At 38.1% G+C, this 17,977-nt stretch overlaps 1 protein-coding gene across 1 annotated transcript in view; it reads right to left on the bottom strand.

The window, feature by feature from the left end:
• Positions 1-3,851: 3,851 nt before the first annotated feature.
• Positions 3,852-17,977, bottom strand: part of UGGT2 (UDP-glucose glycoprotein glucosyltransferase 2) — a 272,650-nt gene continuing 258,524 nt past the window's right edge. The window contains exons 37-39 of the mRNA XM_034758248.1: positions 15,540-15,656; positions 12,908-13,052; positions 3,852-5,653 (exon numbers count right to left, since the gene is read on the bottom strand). Of these exons, the coding sequence (XP_034614139.1) occupies positions 5,631-5,653; positions 12,908-13,052; positions 15,540-15,656 (285 nt within the window). The 3' untranslated portion in view covers positions 3,852-5,630. The remainder of the gene's footprint in view (positions 5,654-12,907; positions 13,053-15,539; positions 15,657-17,977) is intronic.

The raw sequence follows: 17,977 nt of genomic DNA, 5'->3' as shown, positions 1-17,977 counted from the left end.
ATATCTAGCAGTTCACCTGACTTCTTGTGTACTATTTCTGCTAGAGTTTTCAGGGTATCTGCCACGCACTGGAGAAGCTCTAGGAAGGATCCAATAGATGGCACCCTGGGGGGGGGTGAGGGGGGGAGATAGTAAAGTAACAGCCTCATCAGATAAAGATGAAGAAATCATCATAGCTAAGCTGGACCTCTTGTCTCTTTCAGATCATCCTGTTCAGCATAAATCACACCACCAACTCACTGGACCAATTGCCTTCCTGAGATCTGTGATGGGAAGGAGAGCTGGGTTTAGAGGCAGAAGCAATGCATAGATCTCTTCTGCCCATTGTACCCTCATGGGGCACAGAATGGCCATGATTACATAGGGTGTGGTGCTGCAGGCCATAGAGATTACTATGTTCCTCTCAAGACTTCCTGATGCCTGCTTGTGTAGACGTGTCCTCTGGAAATCTAACTATATTAATTACTATAACTAGAACAGTAAAATGACAGAGAAAATCTGTGTGAAGAGATGCAGGTGCTGCAGAGGTTCCATCTCACAGCCATAGGCAATAAGCAGGAACTGTAGGGTGGTTGCAGCTGCTTCACCCTTTGTTTTTGGCTACAGGATGCAGAAGGGCATCCAGGTGCATATGGGGCCTTAGATACTGCTCTTGAAAAATATTCTGATCTTTTGTGCATGGGGCAGAAGAACTTAAGTTTACTAGCTGTACGGGGGGGGGGGAGATAGCTCAGTGGTTTGAGCATTGGCCTGCTAAACCCAGGGTTGAGAGTTCAATCCTTGAGGGGGCCACTTAGGGATCTGGGGCAAAATCAGTACTTGGTCCTGCTAGTGAAGGCAGGGGGCTGGACTCAATGACCTTTCAAGGTCCCTTCTAGTTTTAGGAGATGGATATCTCCAAAAAAAAAAAAAATTGTTCATTTTACACATGTACCTGTCAATATGGAAGAACTAGTGGAGGTTACTTCTACTCATCCAAATGAGAGGTCACTTAGATGAGTATATTGCATCTGATTATCTTTCCTCTATAAAATTTAAAAAGAGCAAGAATATAAAGAGTGAATTAACAGTAAATTAGATGAGGGATGCTTTCATCTTGCTGGATTTGTATGCTATGCAAAGATCAATTCTCATCTGTTCTTACATTGACATGCTATGTTCAATGAGCCAATGCACAGCTTCACCCCAGAGAGAGAAGATTAAAAGATGTCACAACATGAAGTTGTTCAATTGCTAACTGTTCTTCACTCATTCTTAATCCATTTGTGCCTAGTAGTGGCTTACACACTTCTGACATCCATTGTTGGTGATGGATTAAACTGAAAAAGTCAGCACTAAATTATTACTAACTTACTGCACTCATTCTCTGAAAGAAGGGTGAAAAATATCCAAATGAGTTGTTTTAAGGTTAATATCTTTAATGTAAAATAGCTGAAATACACGTGCAGAAATTGCTAAGACTGAAAAAAGTGAAAATCAGCCTCTGATTTACAAACATTTAATAGACAAGGTTGATCTCTGTTACAGCAATATAAATCTAATTGTCTCTTGAAATCGATTTGTTAATTAAGTTTACACTGTGTAAAAGATAAGAACTGATGAAAGGAAAGCAATGAGTTAAATTTTAGTGAAAGTCAGCATATGTCTTATTTATTCCACAATTTTGGGGCAGATATATTTTAGCTTATTGTCTACTTTTTGTTCAGAATCCTTTCAGTAGGCAGCTTTGGATTACAAAGGCTTTATTTCCTTTTCAATCCAATACAATGTGTGTGTTCTTGGCAACTCAAAGAAATACATTTACAAATCTAAATAGGTTTGGTAGAGTGTAGACAGCTGGAATTATCACTTAATAGAGGAGGACATTCAGATGATTTTTGGTGCCAAACACTGGAACTGGAAGAAGCCACAGGGATGGCCTTATCAAGACCACTCGGGTAATCTGTAAAACATATTTTAGTAAGACACGCTGACAGAACACTGTTCAAAGGGAACTGGGATTCAGATCAGTAATAACTTAGTATTTGTAAGGTGCTTTGAAGATGACTAACACACAAATTTGAGTATAAAATGAGCAACTTACCTTGTAATAAGACAGTCTCTCAGTAGAAAACTTAGTGAATGGTATAGAGAAGGTAGATGAGAAGCTTCTGTCTCATAATACAAGAAAGGAACATTCAGTGAAACTGAAATGTGGCAAATTCAAACCTGATTAAAAGAAATATTTTAACATACTGTGTAATTAGACTCTGGAACTCACTGCCCCAGGAAGTAGCTGAGGTAAAGACCTTAGCAAGATTCAAACAGGGATTGGACACTTACATGAATAACAAGACTATCCAGAGTTATAACAATTAATACTACAAGAGTACTGGAAGAGGTATAAAACTGCAGGTGTTAAACCAATCTAACTATTAGGGATTAGAATGAGATCCTCATGAGGCAGATTATCCCACATATGCCTATTGTGGGGTTTCTTGCACCTCAGTCTGAAGCACCTGGGGCTGGCCCAATGGTGTAGTGGTTAAAAAAAAAAAAGTGGGTAACCTAAACTCCATATTCCCCAAATGAGATGTGGATAAACTCAGTTGACCGGAGTTTACTCTTGACTACATTACTGGGTTAGTCTCTATCAGAAACAGGATACTGGACTAGATCAGTGGTTCTCAAACTTTTGTACCGGTGACCCCTTTCACATAGCAAGCCTCTAAATGCGACCCTCCTTATGAATTAAAAACATTTTTTTATATATTTAACACCATTACAAATGCTGGAAGCAAAGTGGGGCATAGGATAAAAGCTGACAGCTCACGACCCCCTGAGGGGTCCTGACCCCCAGTTTGAGAATCCCTGGACTAGACGGAGTAAGGATCTGATGCAATATGGCAATTTCTATGTTCCTATGTATGTCAGCACCAGTTGGTTCACAGCTTCTGCTCCTGTGCTCTGAAATCTGAATCAAAGGATAAAATCATAATGACAAGCCAGGAAACAAATGAATGTTAGCATCTGTGGGTAGTTAGCAAAAAGCGAATTTCTTGCTCTGAAAGTGAGAACTATACTCAATTTAAAAAAACAGAACTGAAAAACATTTTTCAGTTGAATAGACAACCCACATTTAAACAATATATTCTGAGCTACTCACTGGTTTCTTTATTTGCCTTTTTAACAACAATGTTAAACACAGTCATTTTAAATCTAAACTAATATGAGATGTAGACCCAGAAACAATATATGCACATACATATAACAGCCAACAGGTTATATAAGTTCTTCATTTGAGCAGCCCACTGATGGGCAACACCACTGCATCTACTCCCCAGCCTTAACCACTCTTTTATATTACCCCTTTCACATTGGGAAAGTAATGGAGAGCCAGTGTTTTATTTTAATAGAGTACAGATGTTTTAAGGTTGGTATGAGCCCTCTTCATTCACTCTAAGTTCTTATATCAGAGGGGTAGCCATGTTAGTCTCCATCCACAAAAACAACGAGGAGTCTGGTGGCACCTTAAAGACTAACAGATTTATTTGGGCATAAGCTTTCGTGGGTAAAAAAAAAAAATCTGAAAAGTGTGATTTTTACCCACGAAAGCTTATGCCCAAATAAATTTGTTAGTCTTTAAGGTGCCACCGGAGTCCTCGTTTTTTAAGTTCTTACATCTTACCCTAGAGGCAATCCATTATTCTGCAAATATTGCTGTGTTGTCCCCACCTCCAGGGTTTTCAAATTAAAAAAAAAAAAAAAAACCCTGAAGAATCACTGCAATTTTTCCTTTAGTTCTAGTAATTGGCATCTAAATTTATTGTTTAACACAAAATAATAGGGAAAAGAGAAATGCTGGAGGATCATACAGTTATTTTGTTTTATTAGGCCAATTCAGTGGCATATTTAATATTTTGTATAACATACAGCCTGTTTCTTGTATCATAAAATATAAAATGATATTCTATGATGATTGAAGCGCTGCTTTATTGAAGTCTTTGAGAAGTAGTGACTGTATTTATTGGAACCCTTTATTTTACAAGCAAAACAGCATTTCAAACTGAAGGTTTTATTAGTGGGCCTTTTCTTGAAAATATGCTTCCATAAATAGAAAAAGAAAAAGTAAAGTTGTAAAATATCACCTATAAACATATGCAACACTGCATAAAATAAAAGGAATCTGTCCCACTAAATCTTTTAAATAGTTCCAACAAATTGTTTATTTTAGGAAATAGATATCGTTTAAACACTCTCTCAAAGAAAACTGATCTGTTTTCTTAACATTTAATCTTAATCCAATTAAATGGGATGTTGAGTAGAAGGTTTCATATAAAATGAACAAAAAAAAAATCTATATGCAAATTATAAACCTTTTATGGCTTTGTAAGAGAAATTTCCCAGCCAGCTAAGGAATAATGCTAACAGAGACAAAGAATTGCTTTAAAGATGTAGGACATTAGCTCTTTATTTAACAAAAGCTTCATAGTAGAGATCTGAAACTTGAAATTCCAAGAAAGAAATCATTGTGAAACATTAGTGCACATGAATGCAAAAGGACAGAAGTAAAATCTCAAGAAAAACAGCGAGTTCTCTTACACATATTAAGTCAATGGGTAGAATCTGGCCTTATGCAAGACAGTTCTTTTATTGCTGTTTAATTTTTTTTAAAAATGCTGATAGATTCTGTTTTTCAAGCACACTGTTCCAATCTCTGAAATCTCTCCTAATTCTCTGTTGGACGCATTTTGATCTTGTTTTCAGACAGAGTAATTATGGAACACAGTTACAATACTGTATTGCAGATACGATAAAGGAAGTGAACATATAAAAGAATAGACTGTACTGAAATTTTAAAATATCTTTTGTTACAGAGTTTGTTTTGGATTAATATGTAACAAAATAAATAATGAAGTGTGACTGGCTGTAAGTTGACTTTTTTAAACAGATAATGTAGCGCATCAAGCTTGCACAATAAATTAAAAATTACATCCTGGGTTTTATAAGCTTTGAAATTGATTTTAAATATTTTGGATTGGTCCAAAGCTCTAGATTTCAGTAATAAACTGTTTTACAACTGCCCCTTGCAATTCTGTGAATTTTTCTTGTGAAACACAGTACATCTTATACGAGAAAAAACTGATGCATGTACATTATACTACAGAGTTTGAATATGTGTAGGATAATCAAAACAATGCAAACTATTTTCAAGTATCCCTTTAAATATCTGACAGTGCATAACATTCATTGACTACAACCAGCCAATCTCAAAAAAATCCCTATATAACTTAAATTTAAAGGGTCCAATCCAGCATTCTTTATAAACTGGGAGTGTTGGCTATGGGAGGGATGCAGGACCAGGTCCTATATATCAGCTGTCTTTGGGGGCAGAGGGGGAGAATTAATGAAATAGGAATACGCACCGACCCTGGTAAAAACAAAACTATAAAATCTTCATATACTGATCATACATTATCTATTCTTCCCATTCTGTTTGAATGCTTTAAGCAACATATTAGTTATAAAGTGTTTGACTTCATAGATGGATGAAATGTTCAAAAATAGTGCTTCTGCAGTATGTACCTCTTCCATTCCATCTCAGGTAGAAGATTCAGTTGTGCCACCACAGCTACTTTTTGGAAATGATGCTAAAGTTCATCATGTTTAAAAACTGTAACCAAAAAATAAAAATGATATAGATTTGCTCATATTTAAGCAGCAGTGCTGTAATACATTCTAAAATGTTAAAAAGGCCCCAATATCTTCAGGAGGCTTTTTATTTATTCCCAGAGTCCTAAAAGTCAGGTCACATTTTTAAAAATTCACTGCATTTTTTAGACCCTGCTAAAAACTGACCATAAGCATTCACAAATAATCAAAATGACCAAAGAAACTAAGTATTATTTAGCAACAGAGTACATTTATTTGCCTTCTAATTTTTGAGCCTTTAGAGTTCACATTTTCATGTTTTTCTCTGAAACTGGGGTGGAGGTGGTGGTGGTGGGGGGGCTAAAATATTTTTTAAATAAAAGTTGAAATTCTCATATAACTATCATAAAAGAAAAACAAACAAAACACTCCACCAAATATTGCAAGCCTCCTACTCATGAGAACTGTCAACAATGAGATTATACCAAGTTAAAGTTACATAAAGTAAATCAAAGATGCATTTGTAATTTAAAGCCCAAATACGTTGTGATTTCATTTTTTGTTATAGGTGGGCTAGTAGCCCAATGCTTCTCATTGTAAGACTCCATTTCAATTGCCTATAACTTTGTCAAACTAACTGTTTGGGGAGAAATTTAACATGCTGGATTTCTGTCTCAGGCTGAACAATTTTGGAAAATTTCACCAAAATAATGAATCTGTTTCCAAGAATGAGCCTGGGGAAGTACACTGTTTTGCCAATGTTCAAAATGTTGGCAACTTTTTTAGAGTTCTTATATTTTGGAGCAGGGACTTGAAACTTGGCAGGGTGTGACCTTTGTGTCTGAGAGATGTCTCTTGACATCTTTGTGAAAATCCACCCAAATTTGGCCAGTTTATAAGCCTTTTAAAAAAACTCTGCAGTTTGCATATGCTCAGTAGAGACTTGCTCGACCATAGCTAAACTCCCCAAAGATTCCATCAGCACTGGGCATGCTTCAGACAAGGGATGACAAGGAACTGCCCTGCAATTGCAGAGCTGGACTGCTGTGGCCTGTCCTGGGCAATGGAACTGACAGAAGGGACATAGTCTCTGGTATGCTCTCAATGGCTCCAGGCAGCAACGAGGAAGCTGCCTGATGGGAATGCACAAAGGGATGGTGGGAGCAGCAGATTGGGATAATGAGCCTGAGGATGGAAACTGGGATTTGGAGGCTGGTCTGGGGACAAGGGGAGGGGAAATGGAGGCTGTGATTGGGAGCTGGGTAAAGGGATACTGCACTGGCTGGGCAAGAAGACTGAGACTGGGAGCTGTGGAGGAGGAGGATGGGAACAAGTGGGATGGGGGGTAGGAGGTGTGGGGGAATGGATTCTTTGCTTCAGTCTTCATGGCTGAGGATGTTAGGAGATTCCCAAACCTGACCTGGCTCTTGTAGGTGACAAATCTGAGGAACTGTCACGGACTGAAGTGTCACGAGAGGTGGTTTTGGAATTAATTGATAAACTTAACATTAACAAGTCACCGGGACCAGATGGCATTCACCCAAGAGTTCTGAAAGAACTCAAATGTGAAGTTGCGGAACTGTTAACTAAGGTTTGTAACCTGTCCTTTAAATCGGCTTCTGTACCCAATGACTGGAAGTTAGCTAATGTAACACCAGTGTTTAAAAAGGGCTCTAGAGGTGATCCCGGCCCTTACAGACCAGTAAGTCTAACGTCAGTACCGGGCAAATTAGTCGAAACAATAGTTAAGAATAAAATTGTCCGACACATAGAAAAACAAACTGTTGAGCAATAGTCAACATGGTTTCTGTAAAGGGAAATTGTGTCTTACTAATCTATTAGAATTCTTTGAAGGGGTCAACAAACATGTGGACAAGGGGGATCCAGTGGACATGGTGTACTTAGATTTCCAGAAAGCCTTTGACAAGGTCCCTCACTAAAGGCTCTTATGTAAATTAAGCTGCCATGGGATAAAAGGGAAGGTCCTTTCATGGATTGAGAACTGGTTAAAAGAGAGCGAACAGAGGGTAGGAATTAATGGTAAATTCTCAGAATAGAGAGGGGTAACTAGTGGTGTTCCCAAGGGTCAGTCCTCGGACTGATCCTATTCAACTTATTCATAAATGATCTGGAGAAAGGGGTAAACAGTGAGGTGGCAACGTTTGCAGATGATACTAAACTGCTCAAGATAGTTAAGTCCAAAGCAGACACTGAAAAACTTCAAAAAGATCTCACAAAACTAAGTGATTGGGCAACAAAATGGCAAACGAAATTTAATGTGGATAAATGTAAAGTAATGCACATTGGAAAAAATAACCCCAGCTATACATACAATATGATGGGGGCTAATTTAGCTACAAGAAGTCAGGAAAAAGATCTTGGAGTCATCGTGGATAGTTCTCTGAAAATGTCCATGCAGTGTGCAGAGGCAGTCAAAAAAGCGAACAGGATGTTAGGAATCATTAAAAAGGGGATAGAGAATAAGACTAAGAATAAGGCATTGGCCACTGTCGGTAGACAGGATACTGGGCTAGATGGACCTTTGGTCTGATCCGATACGGCCTTTCTTATGTTCTTATGGAAGGACCAAGATGCAGATCTGACAGTGGATGGGCAAAAAAAGTGGGACCAATAACCAGGGAGCGGTGAAAATGAGATTGAACAAAGGGTCAGGGACGGGGGGCTAGAAGTCTGTGGACAGGAAACATGGTTGAAGGAAGGGCTCAAACTTGCAGGGGAAAAGGTGGAAGAAGTGTGCCCACTAGAGAACACACTCCTCTAGAGCCTGGAATGGAACCCAAGATTTCTGAGTCTCAGAAATCCTGTGATGTCAGCAAATATCTGTGAAAACCACTGGCAAAACATGTGTCTCATCTCCCTGTAATGATGATCCATATGGAGGGTGATAACTAACTGCTGCTAACCAACTGCTGCTATCAGTTAGTCTCTTAGCTCAAGTGGCAGAGGTCTGCACAGTGATTTTAAAGAATCCAACCATGCCGATGAACCACGTGGGTGTCAATATGATGCCACACTCTAGAAAATGGTTACTTACATGTACAATATCTGTTGTTCTTTGAGTTGTGCTGTACATGTATACACTCCACTGCAGGTGTATGTGCACCCAATGCACTCAAGTCGGAAACTTTTGCCAGCCATACCAGCAGGTGGTGAGTGTACCCCTGCTATATTCATGCGCCAAGTCGAGCGTTTAAAGGGGTGTGAATGCTGCCTTCCTCTCCGTTTCTTAGCACTGCCAGTAAGCTAAATCCAAAGTTGCAGGGAAGATGGTAGTAATGGTGCCAGTAGGGGTGTGTGGTATTTATATGTGGACAGCTTATCTTGAAGTACAATAGTTACTGTACACGTAACTAACTGATTTCTCCTTGGAGTGATTGTGCAATTTACATTCCCAGGATCAGTTTCAGGAGCGGTTGCCTGAGCACCAACTTCAAAGGGATGGATGCTGTCCCACCAGTCTTTTTTAAATTCTGTTTTTTGCTTGGGGGGTGGGGAGTGGGGAAGAGGATAGGGAGGGTGAAAATGTTTTCTGCCCTGGCCAACAAAAGGGCTAGGGCTGCTCCTGTACATTCTGCTGTAGGTGGCTTTGGACTACTTGAAGAGAGACTCCAGCACTGACTTGATGAAGTTGGCGTAGTCTCAGGAAGCCTGAGTAACACCACAGTGTCTAGAGAAGGTTTGTACAGATAACCACATTGCTGCTTTGCAAATGTCCACCATAGAAATGTTGCTCAAAAAGGCAGATGCAGTGGCATGCGCCTTCGTGGAGTGGGCTGATATTCTAGCTGGAAGAAAGATGTTTGCTGGACTTTAGCAAAGCTTGATGCCCTTTAATCCTGCCTGTTTTGAAGCCACCAAAATCTAGTGAGAACGGCTTGCTGCAGACGAGTCTGGGATGGCATACATAAAGAAATACTTGGATTCTTTCTGCGGGACTTGGTATATGATATGGGTCTATCATGATCTGAATTCAAAAAGGAGGAAATATAACTATCCTCAGTAAATTGTGGAGCAGTCCCTGTAGGCATTGGAGGAGGTCTCAGCCCTGGGAACACCCAGTGATATCCCTTGAGTACCAAAAGTTGACAAAGGATCTAATGGTGCTGACGGATGAGGCAGTCCAAATGCAGACAGATGAGTCAATGGAACCAAAATAATATCCATTGACAAAGTGGACGGAACTACTGGATCTGTGGTGGTAAGTGAAGATGCCAGTGCCGGCAGTAATGGTAAAGTTGAGGCCATTGAGACTAGAACTGCACAATGCAACAAAGAGTCTGGGAGAGGGAGAGACAGGAGGTCTTTTGCCATAAAGAATGCCTGTGGCACCAACAGCAGAAGTGCTTGAATGCTAACACTGGTGGTACTGGAGTTGATGGTAGTGGGGTGAAGACATTAGTCTTGATGGTCCTGCTGGTGCTGCCTTGGACAGTACCAGTGAGCATCAGGACTTATGACCAGACCTCAACTTGGCACTGGAAGACTTCTTCAGAGCTTTCTTCTGAGAGGAAAAATGAGACGTGAAAAGTGTAGCAGTCTTTGAGAGTGAGAAGAGTTTTGTGCACTTTGAGAAGACCATGGGAGAAGATGATGAGCAATGTTTCTCACCAGATTTTGGTTTATATGCTGAGGCAGTCAGGTGGGCATTCCTTGTGAATAAACTCAGTCTATCCTCTCATGGTCAGGGTTGGGCTCTGAAGAGTGATGCATCACCTTCTAAGGAAGATGTACTTTAAGGCGGAAATCCCTCTTGTTCTTTTTGGGAAGGAGGTACAAATAGGATATTTGTTCTTCACATGTCCCTCGCCTAAGCAGATTAGGGAACTTTTGTTCCTGTTATTAACAGAGATCATAGGCCTGTATGTGGCACATTGTTTGAAATTTGGGGATTTCTGCACAGTAAAATCCCAGATAAATTCACTAACTTACTTACTACACTAAAATATTATTAAATTAAGCTACAAGAATAAACAAAAATGTCACCTAAAGGCTAGCTAACCAAAGCTCAAGCGCATCAGGGAGTTCCAACTCTCCAACTGACAAGGAGGCTGCAGTCATGCCCCTTTATACTGTCATCTTGGCGAACAAGGACAGCAGAGGTCCATGTGCTGCCTGCTGGTACGGCTGGTAAAAATCTCCGACTCAAGTGCATTGGGTGCACCTACACCTACAGTGGAATGTGTATGTGCAGAATCACTCTAAGAATTATTTCTGTTTTTTTTTTTCAGTTTGCTTTTTTAGAAAGCTAAGAAATTACATATAAAAACTATGTGAAAAGATAATTAAGGTTGCAAAGTCAAGAACTCAAAAGTTAGGAAAAAGCAATATTAAAGTTGCACACATAACCTTATCCCGGTCCCCTTGTAGCATATGCATTATGATTAGGACTTCTGATTTTCTGTTTTAACTAATAAACACTGACAAAACAATCCCGACAACAAAAAATGTGTTTATCCCATAAACACTGCAAAAACACCAGAAATGATTACTTGTATCTAAGGGCTTGTCTACATGGAGCAATAATGTGGACTATGGGGTGTTGCTTCTAAAGTGTGGTAATGCATTGTGCATTAGTTGGTCAGTGTAGACCCTACTGGTACGCAGTAATGGTTCCCTAGTGAGTTTTAACATAGTGCTATTTTAAACAGTATTATGTTAAAGTGCATTAAGAACATGACAAAATAATATATAATGTAATGAGTAATGTATATAATATACATTATAATACATAAAAAAGCCCCTTCACCACCCCGATTTTTTGGACCTCTACATAAAAAGCAAAAATTGCTAAAAATAACCCCCCAATGAAATAAAAAACCCTGAAAAACAGAAGCCCTATATTAATGATCACATACTGTTTTTTCCACATTCAGTGCACATGATGGGTATGAATCAGTGTTGTGGAGCAAAGATGACTGCTGTCTGTAAAGCCCCTGCCTCATTTGTTGCAGAACTTGGAAGGTGTGTAGTGAATGAGGTAGGGAACTGCAGGAAGAGAAAAGATGGTGGTGTGGTTCAGGCACCTGAATTCTGCCGAGGGGAACTAGATTCTATCCCTACCTCTGCTACAGAGTTTCTATGTGATGCAAGGTAAGTCACTTGAACCAAACTTTTCACAGGTTGTCACTAATTGTGTGTTCCTCATTTTCTAGGTACCCAACTTGAAACCCCAGGGTCTGACTTGCAGAGTGCTGACTACTCACAGCTGCAACTGCAGTCAATGGGAGCTGTACTTGAATATATAGAGTCCTATATAATGCTAACTACTCTGAAAAACCTGATCCCAGGTCTCCCAAACTGGACATCCAAAATTAGCAGATACTTTTGAACTTAATTTCTCTGTGTCTCTGTTCCCCATCTATAAAATGGGGATAATAGCATCCCCTTACCCCACAAAGGAGTTGTGAAAAAAAAGTATTAATATTTCTGAAGCACTCAGATATTACAGTAATGGACACCACAGAAAAGCCCAGGAGGAAATTAATAATGCTGTCTTCAGATCAGGGTTTGAATTATGTGCAGTGAATACGACCTGGGTCCACATATTGAACAGTAAGGATAAAACAAAATATTAAACAGTTGCTAATAAGCAAGCACCAAGAAATCTGTTCACTGCATGAGGTGTGGGTAGTGTTGAAAAATACAAAATTATCATGTAATAAAAAAATACTTTAATGCATATAAACAATGGGGCCAAATTAAAATTGCACAAGCATGTCCTAACTTTTGACTGCTTGACTTTGCAGTCAATTATTTTCTTTTAAATTTTTTATGTGTAATTTGATCTCTCTCACTTTATAATACATTTACAAAGTTGACTCTGTTCATTAATGTGTATTTTGAGATACTATAGAATTTACACCAGAGCTAGTATCAAGAAATGTTTTCTAGAGAATAAAACGAACAATCAAGTGATTATGAAGTAAATTTCAAACTGGGGAAACTGGGCTATCATTGCTGCCCAAATAAGTTTTAGTTTTGAGGACACCACAAAGTTAAACATTTTGGATGAAGTCCTATCCCTACTGAAGTCAAAGTAAATTTTGCCACTGACCTCAATAAGGCCGGGATTTTATCTTTTCAATGTAGTTTTTAGGTACAAAGGCATCATGTAACTAATACAATGTACACAACTTCCTCAAGAGTAGGGAGAATGACTCAAGGCACAATACATATGTATACTAGCCCCAATCTTTGCTTAAATTACTAGTGAGAAATAAGATAAACATGCATGTGAAAAATTTTATTCTCTTACCTTTTCGAGAAGACTGAGTCAAGTTTTTCTTCCCTTTTTCAATTTGCTTTATTAGCTTTCGTATTTCAGAGTCATACTGAACCCATTCTGGGACTATTCTCAATGCAGCCTTTAGTTTGGGCTCTTTGGTTTTGGGGTTATTGCACTGCAAGTATAAAATATATCACTCTCGATAAAACACCAACCATTCTAAGTAAACACAACTATTCTCTTCAGCATTAGTGATGGAAAAACAACAGGTCACTAAACAGAACACTGCTAAAAACTAGCTACAAATTTAAAGACTAGGACAACAATGAGTGTTTCACTATGTATCCCTTTTGAAATCAATGTGGACTATAAATTCACTGGGAAACAAACTATGCCAAAACAAATTTTGGAAGTTTTAAAGAAATTAAATAAAAAATTATGCAAATTGGCAAAAAATCCACCTATTAATATTTTGCAGTACAGCAGAACACAGTAGAACTATTATTTACCATACTTTCCAGTCACTACTCCTTTAATCATTCTAAACATCGGGGTAACATTCTTTATATTTGATAAACAGGACCATCTGTCACTAGCCCGTAGGAATGTCTTCAGTCTCCTATATAATCATTCATCTCTCTCAATTACCTTATGCCTAATTAGCTATTTTGTTAGCGTTACAAATCACTTAAAGGGCAACATACAGAATGAAATGGTCTATAAACCAAAGTCTGATAGTTATTTAAACCATTTTTAATTGAAATACTTTTCATTTCTATTGGGATCCTCTTTGAAGAGATAATCAAACATTTTGTCAAGTGCCCAGGGGTACTGTAAGCTTGGCATGCTACTTCAGGAATTGCCAAGTATTAGAAATATACTGATAACTGAGATCTCTGTCTCTCTATCTAAGTCTATGAGACTCTTTTAGTGGAGCCTGCAAAAGACATTGATTAGCTGGGCAAAGGGATTTAGGAAGTAAAGGCAGATGGAAGTGATGATAAAAGGAAAAAGACCATACCGTCAGACTGGTAAATTAACTCAAACTGATTTAAAAAGAACTCTAATGCTTTAGATATATAGGCCAGAGCAACACAAGACTTAAAAAAAAAAAAAAAAAAAAAGGCATTCCCCTGGCCACTTTGTGATCTTTGGATTGGAAAAAGCTGAAGAATAATGAACTGATACTTACATGATGGTACAAGGGAAGAAGGATCAGCAAAATAAACCCAAGGCGTTACTCAAGTTGATTTAATTTATATAAGGTAAGGCATAAATAAACTCTCTCAAACAAAAACTCATCTATTCCCAGGAAGGTATGAACTAAGCATAGAGTTGTGTGGCATCTTTTTTACTTTCATAGTGTTAGGGAATAAACATTTGGTCACTTCTTGTGCATTTCTATTCTCTGAAATATTATGTCTGATAATTAGAGATGGTCAAATAATGGAAAAAATATTCAAAACTTCTGCCTCTCCCTAATTCTTTGGCAAAATTTCGTTGACAGAAATGTTCCATCCAACTCTATAAGTAATCCTAGAAGTGGTTACAGATGATTTCCAGGAGGTAGAAGAGCCCACCAATCAATTCTCCTCACAATAGCTTACTCTAATAAAAGCAAAAATGCTAGGAAAGCTATAAAATATACACAATAAACCTTTGGTAACAGACACCGAATGATGATTATTCTTCAGAACAACTATGGCTGGCTCTATAATCTGAGATCACGGTGGGTCAAGACTGCTAAACATATGCCTTCAGAAATAAGTTACAGGTGAGGAACATTCTCTCCCTCCTCCAAGCCCTTCTCTACACACACTTTTCATAGTATGTTGTATACATGCACGCATACCGCCCCCATAAGTTAAAGTAATACTCATATGATAAATTATGAAATCATTCATATATCTAAAGTTCTTTTCATCATTTGACCTGCATTCTGCCCGCCAATTCATCTCTCTAGAACTTAATCCAACATTCCAAATCCTTACATAGTTTCCAATAAATTGCTATTGTTTAAAATCAATGTTCCAGAAAAATATTTTTTTCCTTCTCTTTTCCCCAATATGGAATATCTCCCTCAAATTATGCCTAACAAGTCTCTTCTTATCTCCCCAACCTATCTGTACTACTGAGGCTGACTGAGTATTAAAGGCTCACTGCCAATACTCCTCAAAAGGAGGCTGAGCCTTTCTCTGCTACAAAGGGAGTGTAATACTGGCACACAGGGACCAAGCACACTTACCAACCCTTCAAATACCTTACCATAGTTCTATTGTTTGCTTGAGGATAGGGGAAGGAGAGGGAAACTATATAGGACAGTGGGGAAAAGAGCTTGCTATTATCCAGTACAGTCCAGCAACCTCCAAAGCTGAAACTGCAAATTAAGCAAAAAATTGGGAAAAGAGCTATTCCTGTAAGCTGCTCTGAGAGGAAAGGAGGCATATTACTGGGCTTCAGCCACTTATACAAGGGGAATTTGTGTTCCAGAACTTTCCAGCACAGCTGCCTCCATGTCACTCAGCGGATGATAGTAAAACCGGCAGCCATCAGAACTGACAGGGTCTTGTATATGAGTACAGAGCTAAATTTCATATCTTGTGAAAATTGAAGAAACTCAGGTTAATAAAATGACATTTTCATCAACTCTTAATTGACTTACCAAATCAATTGTTTTAGCCTTTTTCTTGGATTCATCGTTACACCAGGTTTCACACCAGAGCCATTCTTGAGGGAGAGACTTAATGGCCAATTGATGAATCATATTATTGGGAAGATCCTGCACAAATTATGTAACAAAGCATATCAAAATTCAAGGTTCTAATTTTGTGATAATAACCAGTTACCAAAAACTGAATTATAGCACTACTACTTGAAGGAGACAGTAGAGAACACCTCTCTGTGTTTTTATTTCTGTGAGGTATTTTTACTTTCTAAGTTTCTCTCTCTGTGCTTGTCTATTTGTTTTTCAAATTGGTTAATAACTGCTAGTCTTTGGTATCCAGTCCCATCTCTTAATTACAATATGAGTATGATGGTTTTCCTTGTATTGCCATAATGTGTGGTCTTCTCTTAGATTCAATTCATGTTCTGATATTTGATGCAAGAGATACTGCTTGTATCTGATATTTATGGGTCTGCTTCTGCAACCTTATTCACAGTAAGTGCTACTCAATACAAAGGTTGTAGAATTAGGTCCTGTGAAATTATCAAAGCATAACTAAATCACTTCCCATTCCCCAAACGTTCAAAACTATTTTTCTTAAATCCTTTCAAGAGCACAATGCTAATACTGCATTCTACAACCCATTTACTTTTTATTTTATTTTTAAAAGAAAGGCAGACTCCAAAGCGCTATTTTGAAAAGGGTAAAAGTAATAAAAGTCTTTCCTATGCTCTTCTCCTAACTCAAATTTCCTTGTTTTTAAACCATCTTTACACAATGGGTTGCAGATGCCTATAGTTGATAAAGAACCAATGTATAATCGAGCAATTGACTGTACAGTTTATGAACTATACTTAAGAGACCAAATAACCAGTGTCAGTTAGGTGTATTGCTATAAACCAATAATAATAGCACAGGAAAAAGGTTCTATGTGATACCAGTCTCAGGGAAGCCGTCTCATGCAACATGGTAACATTCACCTTATATAGAAGGTGTGTTCCCAAAGTTACATCCCTAAAGCCACCTTTTTATACTCTACCTGTTTACAAGTAAATGGTACTGTATATGTCATGTGAAACTAGATTTAACCAATCAGCTTTCTATCTTTTTTTCTGGTACCATGGTGTACCCCTTATCTCTTTGTTCTTAACGCATGCATTCCAAGTAGCAAGGGGTGTGAAGTCAACTTCTTGGTTTGTACAAGGGTAGAACAATCACGTCTTGTCCTCTTCATTTGGAACACTGCAGTACTGGCCTGTGAGAATAAATCCCTAACTATTGCTATAGTAAAATAATATGTCCGGATACTGACAATTTTCCTATCTACTTAAGTCAAATCTTACTTCAACTAATGCAAGGTGTTACGGGGGCACTTAGCATAAGAGAACACGATTATAGTAAAGGTGTAGGCCAATTTAGGCTATATAACTGCTATAATATTTGTGCTTAGTGCGTACTACTATATATGTGGTGCAGATAATGCATAGAACTAATGATGTTAATGCCCATGGTTTGTTGTGTATAGCGAACAGGATCCAAGAATAAGTGTGATATCACCCAAAATTACAAAGCCAGCCTTGCACAATATATCTTCAGATATTCAGGCCCAAAGTTAAAAAAAAATACAGATGTAACTGTTGCATCTGCTGATAAGCAATTTTGCACATACCCACTGTGTTTATATGTGAAAAAGTAAAACTCAATATCCAAGCATTACTATACTCAAATCTTTTTATTTTCTTGACAATTCATAATGTATTATAAACAGGAGCGAATAAAGTAACATATTTGTACTAGATTTGTAAAAGATCTCATGCATTTTAAAATATGTACACCGCTACCTCAATATAGCGCGACCCAATATAACACGAATTCGGATATAACGCGGTAAAGCAGTGCTCCGGGGGGGGGGCGAGGCTGCGCACGCCGGTGGATCAAATCAAGTTCAATATAACGTGGTTTCACCTATAACATGGTAAGATTTTTTGGCTCCCAAGGACAGCATTATATTGAGGTAGAGGTGTATCTAGATAATAACATGGAAAGATTATACTAAGTCTGCATCAAGTATCAAGATACTTAGTTACATATTAACTTAAATTTAATGTTTGCTATTTTGCAAAAAAAGTTCCATGAACTTGGGGAGATCTAATCAGTGGACCGTTACCATCTCAAATTCAAGTGAAACCAGATTGTTCCTCTACTGCACCTCACTGACTTTCTAAATGGAATCAGAATTCTTGAGTGAAAAAAAGTTTGTGAATGTACAAATGGAGGGTGCCACAAGGTTATAAACGTTAGAAGGGTAGTGGCATACAGATAGCTATTCACTAGTTGCATGGTTTAAAACAGATTATTGAAGTTGGGTTATTAAACATAAAAGTCAATTCAAGTGGTTATCCTTTCAGAAGAATGCCTTATCTATAAAAACTGCC

This window comes from Trachemys scripta, chromosome 1 (genome assembly GCF_013100865.1).
Source record: "Trachemys scripta elegans isolate TJP31775 chromosome 1, CAS_Tse_1.0, whole genome shotgun sequence".
In the NCBI taxonomy this organism is placed as follows: Eukaryota; Metazoa; Chordata; order Testudines; family Emydidae; genus Trachemys; species Trachemys scripta.
This window is presented reverse-complemented; position numbering and strand designations above follow the sequence as displayed.